This window comes from Microcaecilia unicolor, chromosome 7 (assembly GCF_901765095.1).
Source record: "Microcaecilia unicolor chromosome 7, aMicUni1.1, whole genome shotgun sequence".
In the NCBI taxonomy this organism is placed as follows: Eukaryota; Metazoa; Chordata; class Amphibia; order Gymnophiona; family Siphonopidae; genus Microcaecilia; species Microcaecilia unicolor.
Window position 1 is genome coordinate 296,659,463 of NC_044037.1, and position 14,655 is coordinate 296,674,117.

The 14,655-nt window shown below is 43.4% G+C and overlaps 1 protein-coding gene across 1 annotated transcript in view; it reads left to right on the top strand.

The window, feature by feature from the left end:
* GYPC (glycophorin C (Gerbich blood group)) overlaps window positions 1–5,282 on the top strand; it is a 46,387-nt gene extending 41,105 nt beyond the window's left edge. Inside the window, exons 2-3 of the mRNA XM_030210477.1 lie at window positions 1,024–1,068; window positions 4,332–5,282. Coding sequence (XP_030066337.1) covers window positions 1,024–1,068; window positions 4,332–4,528 — 242 coding nt within the window. The 3' untranslated portion in view covers window positions 4,529–5,282. The remainder of the gene's footprint in view (window positions 1–1,023; window positions 1,069–4,331) is intronic.
* The last annotated feature ends 9,373 nt before the right edge of the window (window positions 5,283–14,655 follow it).

Consider the following 14,655-nt stretch of genomic DNA (forward strand, 5'->3'; position numbering starts at 1 on the left):
TTATACAATATTGGACTTTACATCTCCTTGGTTTTGTGTTGGAAGTGTCATCAGATACCCTACGTTTCTGTTTCTTCCTGTGGCTTTGCGTACTGGTGTCTTTGTTCCTCCGTCTTTGATGGGTTGTTTTTTTTTTTTTGGCTGATGCATGTGCACCTTACAGAATAACACTTTTTTGTTTTGCCGCCACTTATGCATGTAAGTGACTGTTTTGCATGCAAGTGACACATTATTCATTAGGATTTATTTACCGCCTTTTTGAAGGAATTCATTTGAGGCCTTAACTCCAAGCTCCCTGTTAAAGAATTGCCCTTGAGTTGATTTGGAAGACTCAACACAGTACCGTGTTTCGACTGGTAGCCTGCATCAGGAGTCTTTAAATAAAATGCAACACCATCAAAAGGTCAATGACTGTAGGTTCAAAAAAGAGGAACAATGTGATGGTGTTGCGTTTTATTTAAAGACTCCTGATGCAGGCTACCAGCCGAAACATGGTACTGTGTTGAGTCTTCGCCAATAAAGTGTTCCAAATTGACTGAAGTCTCCTCGTTTGTCTCTGGATGACCTGGTCTGTTTCCCACTCTCCATTTTCTGCTGTTGTTTTCCCGTGGGATATCGGTGTTCCCCCGCCTTGGCGGACTTTCACCATACAAAGAATTGCCCTTCACATATTTTTCTCATAGATCCAACACTAGAAAAGTCCTTTATAGTGCCTAGATCAAAAACAGAACATGTTGCAGGTCTGGGGAGAAAAAGGGAAAGGTCTGAGAAAAGAACAAATTTTGAACAAGCACACACAGTCTGGAAATTTCATCATGCTGTATGGTAGAAAGACGTATCGTTAGCACCCTGAGAAAGAATATCATTTTTTGTCTTCAGCTTTCTATATATTAGGTAGTTATATCGGTACTGATTCGTATACTTTCAGGTGTGAGTTACAGTAGTCCAAATTACTGTACTGTACAGTTCTTTAATTGCGATCCTTTCACATCTAATACTCTCTGTATTATGGTCTGTTTATAGCTGACAGTCGTTCTACAAGTGGAACTGATGCTGCAGTCATTGGAGGTAAGGCGAAGCTTTTCAATGTTTTCTATAATTCATATCAACATTTAATCTTATTTTCTAATAGGAAAGGAAATTAGTCCAGCCACTCGTCATTATCTTTGTCCTCTCCTTTTCTGCATCCGTACTCCTTTCACATTTCCTTAACACCTGCACACAGAAAGCTCACTTTTGTATGTTACATCTAGGTCAGCAAAGATAGCATTGAAAAAAAAGAGGCTAAAGAACCAATCACGAGGGTCAATTTGAGTCAAAAAGGTTATACTAATGACCACCAAAATGTTATTTATACAAATTATAAAAACATACTAGAATAAGGTAGAGCACAGCAGCCCAATAGGAGTACAGCCATCCAGTAAAATCTACTACTACTATTTATCATTTCTATAGCGCTACAAGGCATACGCAGCGCTGTTCACCATACATGAAAAGGCAATCCCCGCTCAAAGAGCTCACAATCTAAAAATGGAATGTTGCTAGTGGAATAGCAACATTCCATGTAGAATCTCAAATAGTAGCAACAAAATCCCCAATAGTAGCAACATTCCATGTAGAATCTCCAATAGTAGCAACATTCCATGTAGAATCTCAAGTAATAGCAACATTCCAGAATCTCAAATAGTAACAACATCCCACGTTCCACTGCACTAACCACTAGGCTACTCCTCCACTAGCAACACTCCATCTAGAAGCCTGCCCTTGCAGATCAGCAACGCGGCTGCGCAGGCTTCTGTTTCTGTGAGGCTGACGTCCTGCACATATGTTGCTGATCTGCAAGGCAGGCTTCTACATTACTACTACTACTACTTATCACTTCTATAGCGCTACAAGGCATACGCAGCGCTGTACACCATACACAAAAAGACAGTCCCTGCTCAAAGAGCTTACAATCTAGATAAGACAGGTAGACAGACAGAACAATTAAGGGTGAGGGAATAAAGAGGTGAGGATAAAAGGACAGGGCAAGTGAGTTAGGATCAAAAGCAGTGGTAAAGAGGTGGGCTTTGAGTTTGGACTTGAAAAGGGCCAAAGACGGGGCTAGACATACAGGCTCGGGAAGTCTATTCCAGGCTTAAGGTGCAGCAAGATAAAAGGAACGGAGTCTGGAATTAGCAGTAGAGGAGAAAGGGACAGAATAAGAGAGATTTATCTACAGAACGGAGTACTCGAGAGGGGACGTAGGGGGAGACAAGAGTGGAGAGGTACTGGGGAGCAGAGTGAATGCACTTATAGGTCAATAGAAGTTTGAATTGAATACGGAAACGGATAGGGAGCCAGCGAAGTGACTTAAGGAGGGGGCTAATGTGAGCATAGCGACTTTGGCGGAAAATGAGTCGTGCAGCAGAGTTTTGGACTGATTGAAGAGGAGAGAGATGGCTAAGAGGAAGGCCGGTGAGAATCAGGTTACAATAATCAAGACGAGAGGTGATAAGAGTGTGGATAAGGGTTCTGGTAGAGCGCTCAGAGATGAAGGGACAGATTTTGCAGATGTTATAGAGAAAGAAACGACAGGTTTTGGCAATCTGCTGAATGTGAGCAGAGAAGGAGAGAGAGGAGTCAAAGATGACCCCAAGGTTACGAGCTGATAAGACAGGGAGAATGAGAGTGCCATCCACAGAAATAGAGAAAGGGGGGAGAGGAGAGGTAGGTTTAGGGGGACAATCAAGTTTAAAAAAAAAATTATTTTGTACTTCTATTGTTAGAATTTTTGTTAATTTTATTTTTTTTTAATCTTTCGACTTTTTTTTCACCTAATGTACCTCAATTCTCTGCAATATGACCATTTTATTGTAGCTTCTCAGTTGATTGAAGTCCGCCTAGAACTTAAGAGTTAAGCGGACTATAAATGCCCAAATTAACTTCAATTAAGGGGTTCTTTTCTGAAGTTGCGCAAAAGGGGGCCTACGCTGGTATCGGCTTGTGTTTTTGACGTGCACCGGGTAAAAGGCAAGTTTTTAAAAAAGAAATGGACGTGCGGCAAGCGAAGCTCTTACGTGCCCTTTTTGGGTGGGAGCACTTACCGCCACCCCGGCGGTAACGGGACAGTGATTACTGGCGGGTACACGCAGCAACAGGTACTACACGTATTCTATAAACCATGCCTAACTTTAGGCGAGGTTTATAAAATAGGGCTAAATGCAGGGGGGGGGGGGGTTCAGCCCCAGTTTTTGTAGCGCCATATGTAGAATTCATCCCATGTGCATACATCACACCTCCATTCCAGCCCTACCTCAACTGCTTTGGCAAAGCCTACGCACTGCCTGCCTAAAATGAAGTGTGACCTTGTTGGCATGCCTGCTCCTGTGTGTGTCTTCTCCTTGGTGATTTTATATCCACAATTCCAGGAATAACATGTATAGAATGTTTGTACGTTTGGGAAGCTCGCCGTGCCCTTGGCCTGGATTGGCCGCTGTCGTGGACAGGATGCTGGGCTCGATGGACCCTTGGTCTTTTCCCAGTATGGCATTACTTATGTACTTATGTCCTCTACTTGGCTCACTTTTATTACATAGAGCAGTGATTTAACCTATTGTGATGTCATAGTGGCTCATTCCACCAATAAGAGCCAACCTCATTAGTGATGTCACAATGGCTTGATTGTATAGAATGTTTGTACGTTTGGGAAGCTTGCCAGGTGCCCTTGGCCTGGATTGGCCACTGTCGTGGACAGGATGCTGGGCTCAATGGACCCCTTGGTCTTTTCCCAATGTGGCATTACTTATGTACTTATGCCATTTTCCTTGTGTGAAATATACTATTTGTGCAGGAATTACCTTATAAAAATAGCTCCTTTGTCGTTAAGATTATGGCAGGAAGATTTTGTGGAAGCATGCAATAATAAAAATCCATGGGGGTCTTTTATTTATTTATTTATTTATTTATTGCATTTGTAGCCCACATTTTCCCACCTATTTGCAGGCTCAGTGTGGCTTACATTATTCCGTCCTGGCGATCGCCGTTTCCGGAGTGAGTGATACACGTGGTATTGCATTAGAAGAACGTGACTGGCATAGTAGATTAAACAGTCAGTTATACTAAAGCTTAGCTCGAGTTAGCTTAGCTCGAGCGCTGCGTACGTCTAGTAGCGCTTTAGAAGTGATAAGTAGTAGTATCTGCAGCAGGGCCCGCAGGAATAAAATGGGCCCTGCTGCAAATAACTCAAGCTAAGCTTTAGTAAAATACCCCCCTCCCCCCATGCGTACCAGTCACCAGATAATTTGGATCGTACTTAAATCCAAATACCTGAACATGATTTCTCTTTGCAGGTGTAATAGCTGCCGTGGTGGTTGTTCTCATCTGCCTCCTAGTGGTGATGCTGCGTTATTTGTTCCGACACAAAGGTACCTACCACACCAATGAAGCCAAGGGAACAGAATTCGCCGAAACCGCCGATGCGGCCCTGAGAAATGATCCAGCTCTTCAGGAGGCTGTTGATGATAGCAAAAAGGAGTATTTTATCTAATATTTATATGAAGTAGCTTTCTCTCGTTCTACATATGTATTCATCGTTTTTTTTGTCGTTGCTGTGTATACCAAATTCAAACACTAAATCAGAGATGCCGAGTGCAGCGTTAATAGGTTACCAACCTGCTGTATGCCGTAAGGGGCAGGCTGAGCTGGTCCTGGATTCATTCCATTGCAACTAACGGATCGGTAGTTCTCGGAGTAAACCCAACCTGACTTGGCCTGTTGCATACGAAATGGAGCCAGCACTCGGAACACAGAAGAAAGAATCTGCTGTCGTACTTTGTCAGATCCCGCCTTTACCCCAGGAGGACTCCAATCCAGATCCCTGCTTAATGATCCTGTGATTGATATTCACTGAGTTGAATTCCGACTCAAGTGAGAAGATGTGACCTGAACTCCGAGTGAGACATATCAAGACTATATAACATAGCAGTGGTCACTCAATGCCAGGTGATGAGTGGGGAGAAGCCTTGTAGAGTTAAGGGAAATAGAAATATTTTTGTTAAGCAAGACCTACTTGAAAATTAATAATACGAATAAATGGCTGTCCTGGAATAGGGTTGCACGTGAGCTGATGCGATCAGGTCTGTCTTGAAAATATATCCCATATTTTGCATACTCTTATCTGTGCTACTGCAGTTGCAACCATATATATATATATTTTTTTGACTGTTGTTGGGGGGAGGGGGCTTTTGTTTCTGTTATTTACTGTTAGAACTTTTCAAGCGAATATACTTTGGTATAAAGTGCCAGAGGCCGTGTTTCTTTTTTCACAATGCATGTGTGGTTTCTCTTGCAGAAAAACATCAGTGAAAACTAACGAAGACAGAGGACAAAGTTCTGGCTGTTTCTTTCCTGAGCATTGATTAATGATGTCCACCTTGGACAGAAACGTTCTAAGACCCAATTCAGTATTTTTCAACTGCGACTGCGTAATAATTGTGATTTTAACCAGTAAACTGAGCAGGTGTGACCGATAAATTATAGAGAAGACCCATAACATTGACTTGAAGGTCTTGTTCTTATGAAATGACTTTTAGTCTGGAAACTATGGGGACCCTTTTACTGAGGCTGGCCGAAAAATGGCCTGCACTGGTGTAGGCACACGTTTCGGATGCACACGGGTCCATTTTTGGGGGGCCGAAAATGGACGAGCGGCAAAATAAAAACCAGCGTGCGTCCATTTTGAGCCTGAGACCTTACCACCACCCACTGACTTAGCGATAAGGTCTCACACGTTAACCGGGCAGTAATCGTCAGTGTGTGTACACTGCCCGGCTAAAGCCATGGTTACTGGCCGGTTATCACCACACGGTAGGAAATAGAAATTTTGGATGCACATTGAAATTTTGGATGCACACCAAAATTAGAACTACCGCCTGGGGCACGCAGTAGCCGGGAGGTAAGGTAGTTGTAATTTGATGCACGTTTTACGCACGTAGGCACCTACGCGGCTTAGTAAAAGGGCCCCTGTGATCCCTACTGGCCATGGATATGTTTTATTACTCACAATATACTCAGCTTCAATAATATTCAATTTCAGTTATAACCTCATTAGCAATAGACAACAAAGGCGCTTGTTATAGGAACATCAGATTACCGTACCAACCTGTTCAATGGCTATTTATGAGCCAAGCATTTGAAGGAGAGGCGGTAACGAAATCCTCATTAGTCCCATATTTTTAATTATTTTACTTATTTTTTCATAGTAGCAATTACTTACCTCATTTGTATTAGACTTTTCTGTTCTGTCTTTAAGTTCAAATTTAACACTTAGCTTTTCCGCAGTCAACGCTAGTATGCGATGGAGACCCAATATCGCCAACATAGATCCATGTTTCGCGTAATGCTGTTTCAAGGGGGTCCCCTATGTTTTAAGCAGTGGTTTAAACCTACATTAGCTTAGGGACCCTTTTACAGAGTGGCGGTAAGCCTAACGCGGGCTTACCGCTCGTTCTTCCGGGACTACTACTGGCCAACACGGCCACCGGAAGTAGTCCTGCCCCAAGCATGCACCATTTCTGGGGGGAAAAGAAAACCGCCATTTTCTGTTCCAGTGAGATTGGAGACGGAGATATTTTACAGGCTTGGGATTGCGATTATTGTGAAAGATTCCCCTGAAGCAGCTATATTATTTAGCGAAACAGGGCTTCCCTGTTGGGACCTTTCGAATGTCAAGAGCGTATTGAACAAGGCTGGACTTTTTAAGCATTTACATATTGAGATAAGTACTCTTGCCAAGCTTTAATGTATATGAAAATAGTGTCTCTTATGCATCTGCTTGTTGGGACTTGAAATTTATGAGAAATTTAGTGAGTGGAGTTTTTTTAAGACCCATGATTGATAAGGCCTCCTCATTATACAAAAGGCTTGTCCTTTAAGAACGAGGAATAGCCGAATGACCTGAGGTCTTTTTTCTCCACTTTTTCGTATTATTACTAGAGTGTCCCTCAAACACGTTGCATAATAGGTAGGATAGTGATAATATTATTGAAAATAGATCCTACTTATTCCGAATTACTACAGGGAAAAGAAAACCCCCAGAAATGGCTTGCGCGGCTGTAACCCGGGAGTAATCGGGTATCGCCACGTGCTACCGGGTTAGCACCAGAGCATTTATCACCACCTCAGTAGCGATAAGGGTTTCCCACCACATGGCCACACGATGAGAGTTATCTCACCGCGTGGCCATTCTTTGGGGGGGGGGGGGGGGTTTACTGGCTGTGGGAAAAATGGCCCTGGTACGCAGGAAAAATGGCCCCTGCCGCCAGCGCAGGACCCTTTTTTTCCCCACAGCTTAGTAAAAGGACCCCTTAGACTCTTGCTGCTGCTTCACTGTCCTGGACCTGACCCATTTACCAAAAAAACTACTGGAAATTCCCATAAAAACTCATTGTCTTTATCACCTGGGAGGTTTCTTCTGTCCACTGAAATCAGAGAAAATAGAATACGCTTTAAAAAGCAAGTTTGGGATAAATGCTTCAATATATTGCAGCTCCACCAACTGAAAAGTCTGGAATGGAAGAACCTTTGACCAACCAGTTTAAACTCATATTCAGGTAACTTTTATGTTATGGTTATTTGGGCAACTGGAGCAGTTTCAACACCCCATGAAAAATTGGGAAACAGTTCAAATGTTTTCCAGGTTTTTTTTTTAAGTTGCATGCAAATAATTATTTACTTCTTCATACTCTCTGGAATTGGTTGTGAATCTCTGAAACGCAAACACCAGTCCAAGAACACATGCTCCAGAACCAGCCAAATATGCTGGTGTAAGTTGAGTTTTGAAGAACCAGGATCTCACCAGATGAACCCCGTATTCAACTGAGCCATTTCAGAGCCTCTCCCAGTTTAAACCCTGATGACCTTTTTGGTCGATCGAACTAAGGGATGGACTTAGCTTTGAAGGCACTGAAAGACAGCTCAGTAATATGCATGGGAGAAAGTTCCATTGCTGCACGTTGATTCCATCAGATGTCACATTACATTTGACCCCTGATGCAGGCGCTGTGCGCCGAAACACGGCCCGTGTTGTGTCCTTAATGGAAGATCGTTTTCCAAGTCATATTGTAAGGAGGCTGGGGAGTCTAGGCAGGTTAGGATAAGGTATGGGTCAAGACTACATCCCCCACAAGACCCTGAGAGAAGGAATCAGGGTGGTAGGATCAAAAACCTGTTAGGGACTCCACATGAAAGGGAGGGAGGTAAAGACTGGAAAGAGCAGCTGCTATGGCAGACAAGGGCCAGAAGGGGGAGCAGTGATGAAAAAGCTCAATTTCCTTGGGTTAAAAATCGGTACAAGATTCCTCCCACCTGGGAGGAAGGGGAGAGATCAGTGTTGCCAGGTGGGCGGTTTTCCGCGACCCGCCGCAGGAAATTTTTGCCCGCAGCGGGTTGCGGTTTTTTGGGCTTGTTTTGGGTCTTTTGGGCGGTTTTTTAAGCGGTTTTTTCAGCCGTGGGGGCGGGGTTAGTGACGTTTTGGGCGGGGTTAGTGACGTTCTGGGCGGGGCCGATGATGGGGGAGGCGGGTCGATGATGGGGAGGCGGGGCCGATGGTGGGGGCGGCGGGGTTGATGATGGCGGGGGCGGGGTTGATGATGGCGGGGGTGGGGTGATGACGCGGGGGTGGGGGTGTCAGGGGCGGGGTTTGACTTTGGGCGGGTTTTGGGCTGGATTTGGGCTCGTTTGGGTGGGAAAAAATTTTCCACCTGGCAACCCTGGGAGAGATCAAACCAACAAACTGCCAGAGAAGCTGAGTTAATGGAGTGCTTGGAGGAAGGAGAGTCAGGGGGTTCCAGCACACCAGGTTTGGAGGAAGAGATGGACTGTAACTATACACTAGTGCAAGGTTCGTTCTGTTTCTTTGAGTCTGATGTGCAGGACGTCAGACTCACAGAAACAGAACGAAGCCTTACAGATCATCCAGCAAGGTCCTCTTCTTCCGGCGCAAGGCTTCATTCTGTTTCTGTGAGCCTGACGTCCTGCACATACAACGTGCAGGACTTCAGAAACAGAACGAAGCCTTGCGCCGGAAGAAGAGGACCTCGGCTGGTGGAGATTGGGGTCCCCCGCCAGCAAAGGTAGGCGACGACGGCGGCGGCGGGGGGGAGGGTCGAGAGGGTCGTCAGCAGGGGGGTCAAAGTTGGTAGTGGTAGTGGCGGCGGCAGAGGGGGGGTCGGCAATGGGGGGGGCTAAAATGTGCCCCCTCACCTCGGGCTCTGGACCCCCCTCCCACCGAAGTCTGGCTACGCCCCTGCCTCTGTTCTGAGACCATATTATTGTTAAATTTAATATTACATGTTAATTTACTGCAATTTCTTGCTCGGTGACATCACATATAATTGTTTTTTGTATATTCCTAGGTCTTATACGCTTATTTCTTTCTGTAATCTGCCTTGAACCCTGTGTGGGTATATGCGGAATGTAAGAGACAACTGTAATTTAAAAGCATAGAAAATGACGGCAGGTAAAGATTATCCCCCGGATTCTATATAGCGTAACCTAAGTTGCCTGTGAAAATCCAGTCATTTTCTGTATTTGCGCACACAACTTAATTAACAAGCCAACCAGTGCTGATAATTGCCAATTAACAAGCAATTATTGGCACTAATTGGCATTCATTAGAATTTACACATAGAAATAAGTGTATTCCATAACATCTAATATAATAATTTGCACCTCCAACGTTCTGAAACTGACTCCGTGGCAGTGAAGCCGTGTAGTGTTCGTAGGGTTCATAATCGCACTCTCGATCACTGCCCCACCCTCGAGGGAACTCTGTATAGTTGCCAAGGAAAGAAAAGCGACGTCAGAAGGAGAAGGGACCAACCACAGGCAATCGCAATCGCTCTCAGTTTCCGCAAACAGGAAATGAGGGCGGGACCAGAGGAACAGCTGAAACCACAGCTTGTCTCAAGCGGCATCTGTACTTGCAGCACTTCAGTGCTGGCGGACGAGCAGGAGGTAAAACTTTTTAAACAGCACACGTCCTCCTTGCACTCGCAGGCCACAGACACAGAGGGAGGCAGGTGCTTGGCGGCGGAAATCGGAAGAGAGGGGGGCGCGGATAGAGGAGGGTCCTGAGACGAGAGAGAGGGGGAGGGGTGGGAGTCCTGAGATGAGAGCGAGAGAGGGGGGTCCTGAGATGAGAGGGGGGAGGGGGTTCTGAGACGAGAGGGAGGGGGTGGGGGGTCCTGCATGCTAGCACCCGTTTCCTTTCTGTTTGAAACGGGCCTCTTTTACTAGTGAAGCGCTGCATATGACTGGTAGCGCTGTAGAAATTATTTGTAGTAGTAGTAGTATGTACATAAATTCTAAGTTTCATAGTTGAAAAGGGGGCAAGGAATGGGTGAGTCATGGGCGTTTCTAAAATCTAACTTTAGGCATAGTTTATCGAATCAAATTAACCACGTGGTTTTTCAGTGCTGATTTTTAAGGCGTCATTTATAGAATTTGGCCCTGAATAACTAAGCTTTTCTGTCCTGGACAAGAATGGGAGAAAAATTGTAGAATTTCCCTATATTTTTTCCAGCTGACTCTGGGGGTTAGCTGCTGGATAAACCTTGTCCACCTGATATTCAAAGCAATTTAAAAGGCCTAGAAAGGCTTCTGCCTGTTGAAATCACTTGTCTGTGACTAACCACAAATATTCAGGAGGTATTTAACCGATTAGTGCCCGCTGAATATAGTGGTTAGAGCCTCAGCCAAAACCAGCTAACTTGTGGGCATTCCAGGGACGGAGCTGGCACTTATACAGTTAATTGCTGATATTCAGCCCTGAATTGTATAACTGCTTAAACTGGGGTGCTTAAATAGTATCTTTAAGCGGTTCTGCTTATGTGGTTAAAGGCTGAATATAAATCCATAAAAACAAAATCCATAAAAACAACACACGACACAAATAATTTCCGAAAATTACTGAAAACCAACCTATTCAAAAAGGCATACCACAAAGATCCATCCTAAATACCAGTAATAAAATTTACACCAGAACTACACAAAACATAACTCTTTATTTTCTGATTGTTCAAACTAATCTACCACGATTGAAGTTTAATATTCCCGATTGTTCAAGCTAATTTATCACGATTGAAGTGTAATCCCATACCTTTTATTTCTTAATTACGAAAATGAACTTTCTTCACTTGTATTATCTAATCCATTCTGTCACCTCCATCTTAACTATGTATTTCTCTTTTCCGGAATTGGTGATCACCAATACGGGAACAATGTAAGCCACATTGAGCCTGCAAATAGGTGGGAAAATGTGGGATACAAATGCTACAAATAAATAAATAACTATTACACTTAAACCACGTAAGTTGTAGCAGCCAATGCCAGTGCCCAGACTCTTGTCGGCTGAAAATCTACCCCCGTATTTTAAAAAATTCCTGCATAGGTTGCTGAGTCAGCTTCAAAGAACCTGTTTAAAAAAGGCCCCTTAGATTCAAAACTATATAAAGAGGAAAGGTCCCATTGAACTTTCTTTCTGAGAAGTTCCGAGAAAAGAGATAATTTCTCTGATAAGTGAATGTTTTTGTGCTTTGGGAACTTAAAGGTTGGGGTTTAAAGGAGGAATTTTATCAGCTAATCTCCATAGTCTTTTCCACTTTGTTTTAAAAACTTTGTACTACAGCATTAACAGATAGAATCTAGCAGGCACTGCAGGATGTAGTTTAGTCGGCTCCAGCACACCACTGTATATAGCGCACCTAGAGATCCGCACTGAAATCCAAGCATATTCTATAACAACGTGTATAACTTAATTTGCTTAATGAGTCAATCAGTATATTTATTTTATTTATTTGTTGCATTTGTATCCCACATTTTCCCACCTGTTTGCAGGCTCAATGTGGCTTACATTGTGCCGGAGTGGCGATTGCCATTTCCGGAGTAAGAGATACAAGTGGTATTACATTAAAGATCATGATTGACGTGGTAGATTAAGCAGTCAAGTATAAAGAATTCATATTCGGAATGAGAGATAAAGTGGTATTGCGTTAAAGTTCATTCATGGTAGAGTAGACTTTGGTAGTCGAGTATAGAGAGTTAGGTTTTATCCAGTTCTGGCTTGAGTTTCGTTGTCTGGTATTAGGATGGATCATTGTGGTATGCCTTGTTGAACAGGCCAGTCTTCAGTGATCTCCGAAAGTTAGTTAGGTCACGCATTTTTTTCACGACGAGTGGTAATGCATTCCATAGCTGCGTGCTTATGCAGGAGAAGCTGGATGCATATGTTAATTTATATTTTAGCAGCACTTAACAAGCAATAATGAGCACTAATTGACAATTAGAATTTATGCGCACAACTTGCTAAGCGTACTTGGTAATGCAGTGCGCCTAAGTTCTAACATGCACAGCCATAAAGGGAGGTGGTTATGGGAGGGGAAATGGGCATTCCATGGGCATTCTGAAATTTACTCATGTAGTTATAGAATATAGCCCAGTGCGCCTAAATCTATGTTGCAGGATTTACGCCACATTTTTGTTGTTGTAAATGGAGGCGCATAGTTTTAGGCACTGAGATATCTACGAAGCGTATTCTATATACCGAGCCTAAATCTAGGCACCACTTATAGTATACGCTTAGGCGGACATGTTTTTCTCGCAGATTTTTTAGGCACCATATATAGAATCCCCCCCCCCCCCCATAATGAATCTAACCCACACTGTATAATACATCAACCTACAAGAAAATTAGAGACTGCTCTCAGTAACACATCATTCCCAATCAGAAAGGACTTATCTGCTCTTGCAAGTCCCCAGTTCACCTATGGAGCATTGTTCGGGTTAGGCGGAGGAACTAAGGATATAAGAATTGCGATCTTAATCCATGCTGAGAGTTTTATAACAGAATATTCAAATTTCCAAATCTCAAACAATAAGAAACATTATGTTACACTGGGGATCTTGTCCTTATCTCCAAACAGATGCATTATAGGGAACCCATACAGTAGTGTGCTGGTAACATATGCAAAAGACAGCAATTACCAAATAAGGCTAAGTGTCCCTTGCGGACCTTCAGTACTTGTGTTTAAATATTTTAATAGGTGGATGTAATGCCAAGATCTGTATTAAAAGCATGTATCAAACTCCTGCAGTACTAAAACACTGGTAATTTAATGTTCCAATTTACCTTTCAAGTCCAATTATAATCTGCAGGCGACGAGTCTAGACCTCTAAGAAGAAAATCTCATTCTGTAATTCACTGAGTGATCCTAAAGTCCAGGAGATGTAAGCACTAATGGCCAAGGAATGCCTGTTAGTTTGGAACATCATCAGTTCAATATAAAACAAGTGGGGAAAGCTTGCAGAGAATAGCTCATGGAATTCTTTCCAATCTCAATGTGTGTGTGTATATTTATATTTGTGTGTATATGTATGTTTGTTTGTGTGTGTGTGTGTGTGTAGGGGGTTGGTGGGTGTGTAACTATGTTTTCTATGTGTCTGTGATCAGGAGAAGAGACAGGAAGGGAGCTTCAAAAGTGAAATTAAGTGGCCTAGTGGTTGGGATATCAATGTTGATATTCAAGTGTACCTAGTTCAAATCCCATTACTGGTCCTTGTGGCCTTAGGCAAGTCACTTAATTCTCCCTTGCCTTGGTACAAAATTAGACTGTTAACCTTCCAGATACAGTGAAATAACTAGTATACTGGAATATAACTTACCTTGAGCTATTACTGAAAAAGGTGTGAGTAAATAAAATTCCTTAATCAGTATATGTATATTTACAGCTGTTTTTCTCCCATAGAAAAGATTGGGATGCTTTTAAAAGAGTTTATTTCTCTTCCACATGCACAGGGTCAGTGTAAGAGTATTGGGCACCCTAAGCAAATCTTAAGACTTACGCTTGTCCCCTCTCCTCATACGTGCCCAGTATAAGAGGCTTGGGGAGGCTAAGCCTCCCCAGTTGCAACCATGACCTTCCCTGTCCGCCGGACCCACTGCCTTCCTGCTATTATTTCCCTCTCCCCCACTCCCACCCTCACCAAACTATTTCTCTCTCCCTCCCCTCCCATCCTGTTTTGCCTCTCACTTCCCTCCCCGCAGCCACCATGCAACACTTTTTATTTCCTCCCTCCCGTTGCCACCTCCTCCAGGCCAACACTAAACATCAAGCAGTGAAGATGCCCAGGATGGCAGCTCTCTGTTCACACAGATAATACGTACTCCAAACATGTTTGGTAACTCATCAGTAAACTAAAGGCCAGCAGATCTGAAGCCTGGTGGCCATTTGGCAGCCTAACCAAAACCATAAAAAACTAATAAGCAAATCATTTGATGGTTGCCATTAACCACAAGATTTATGCTGCACTGTTGCTTAACATCACTGTTCACATGGCCAACAGGAAGATCCTGGGCCAGGATTGGCTGGGAACCAAGTGTTAAAGTACTTATATTTCCAGTGTACTGTTTGAGATTTTGGATTATTTTGGTGCATTATTTTGATTTTTTTTTTGGGCACATAGTTCCTGGAGTATATTCAGTGTGAATAATACTATCCGTAACAAAGGTACTAGGGAGACAGCTGATACAGCGACACCAGAGCCACAGAGTGAAGGATTCCTTCGTTACTGTGTTCAAAAGTGCCCCACTGTCCTTTTACTACTGACACTGGTGTT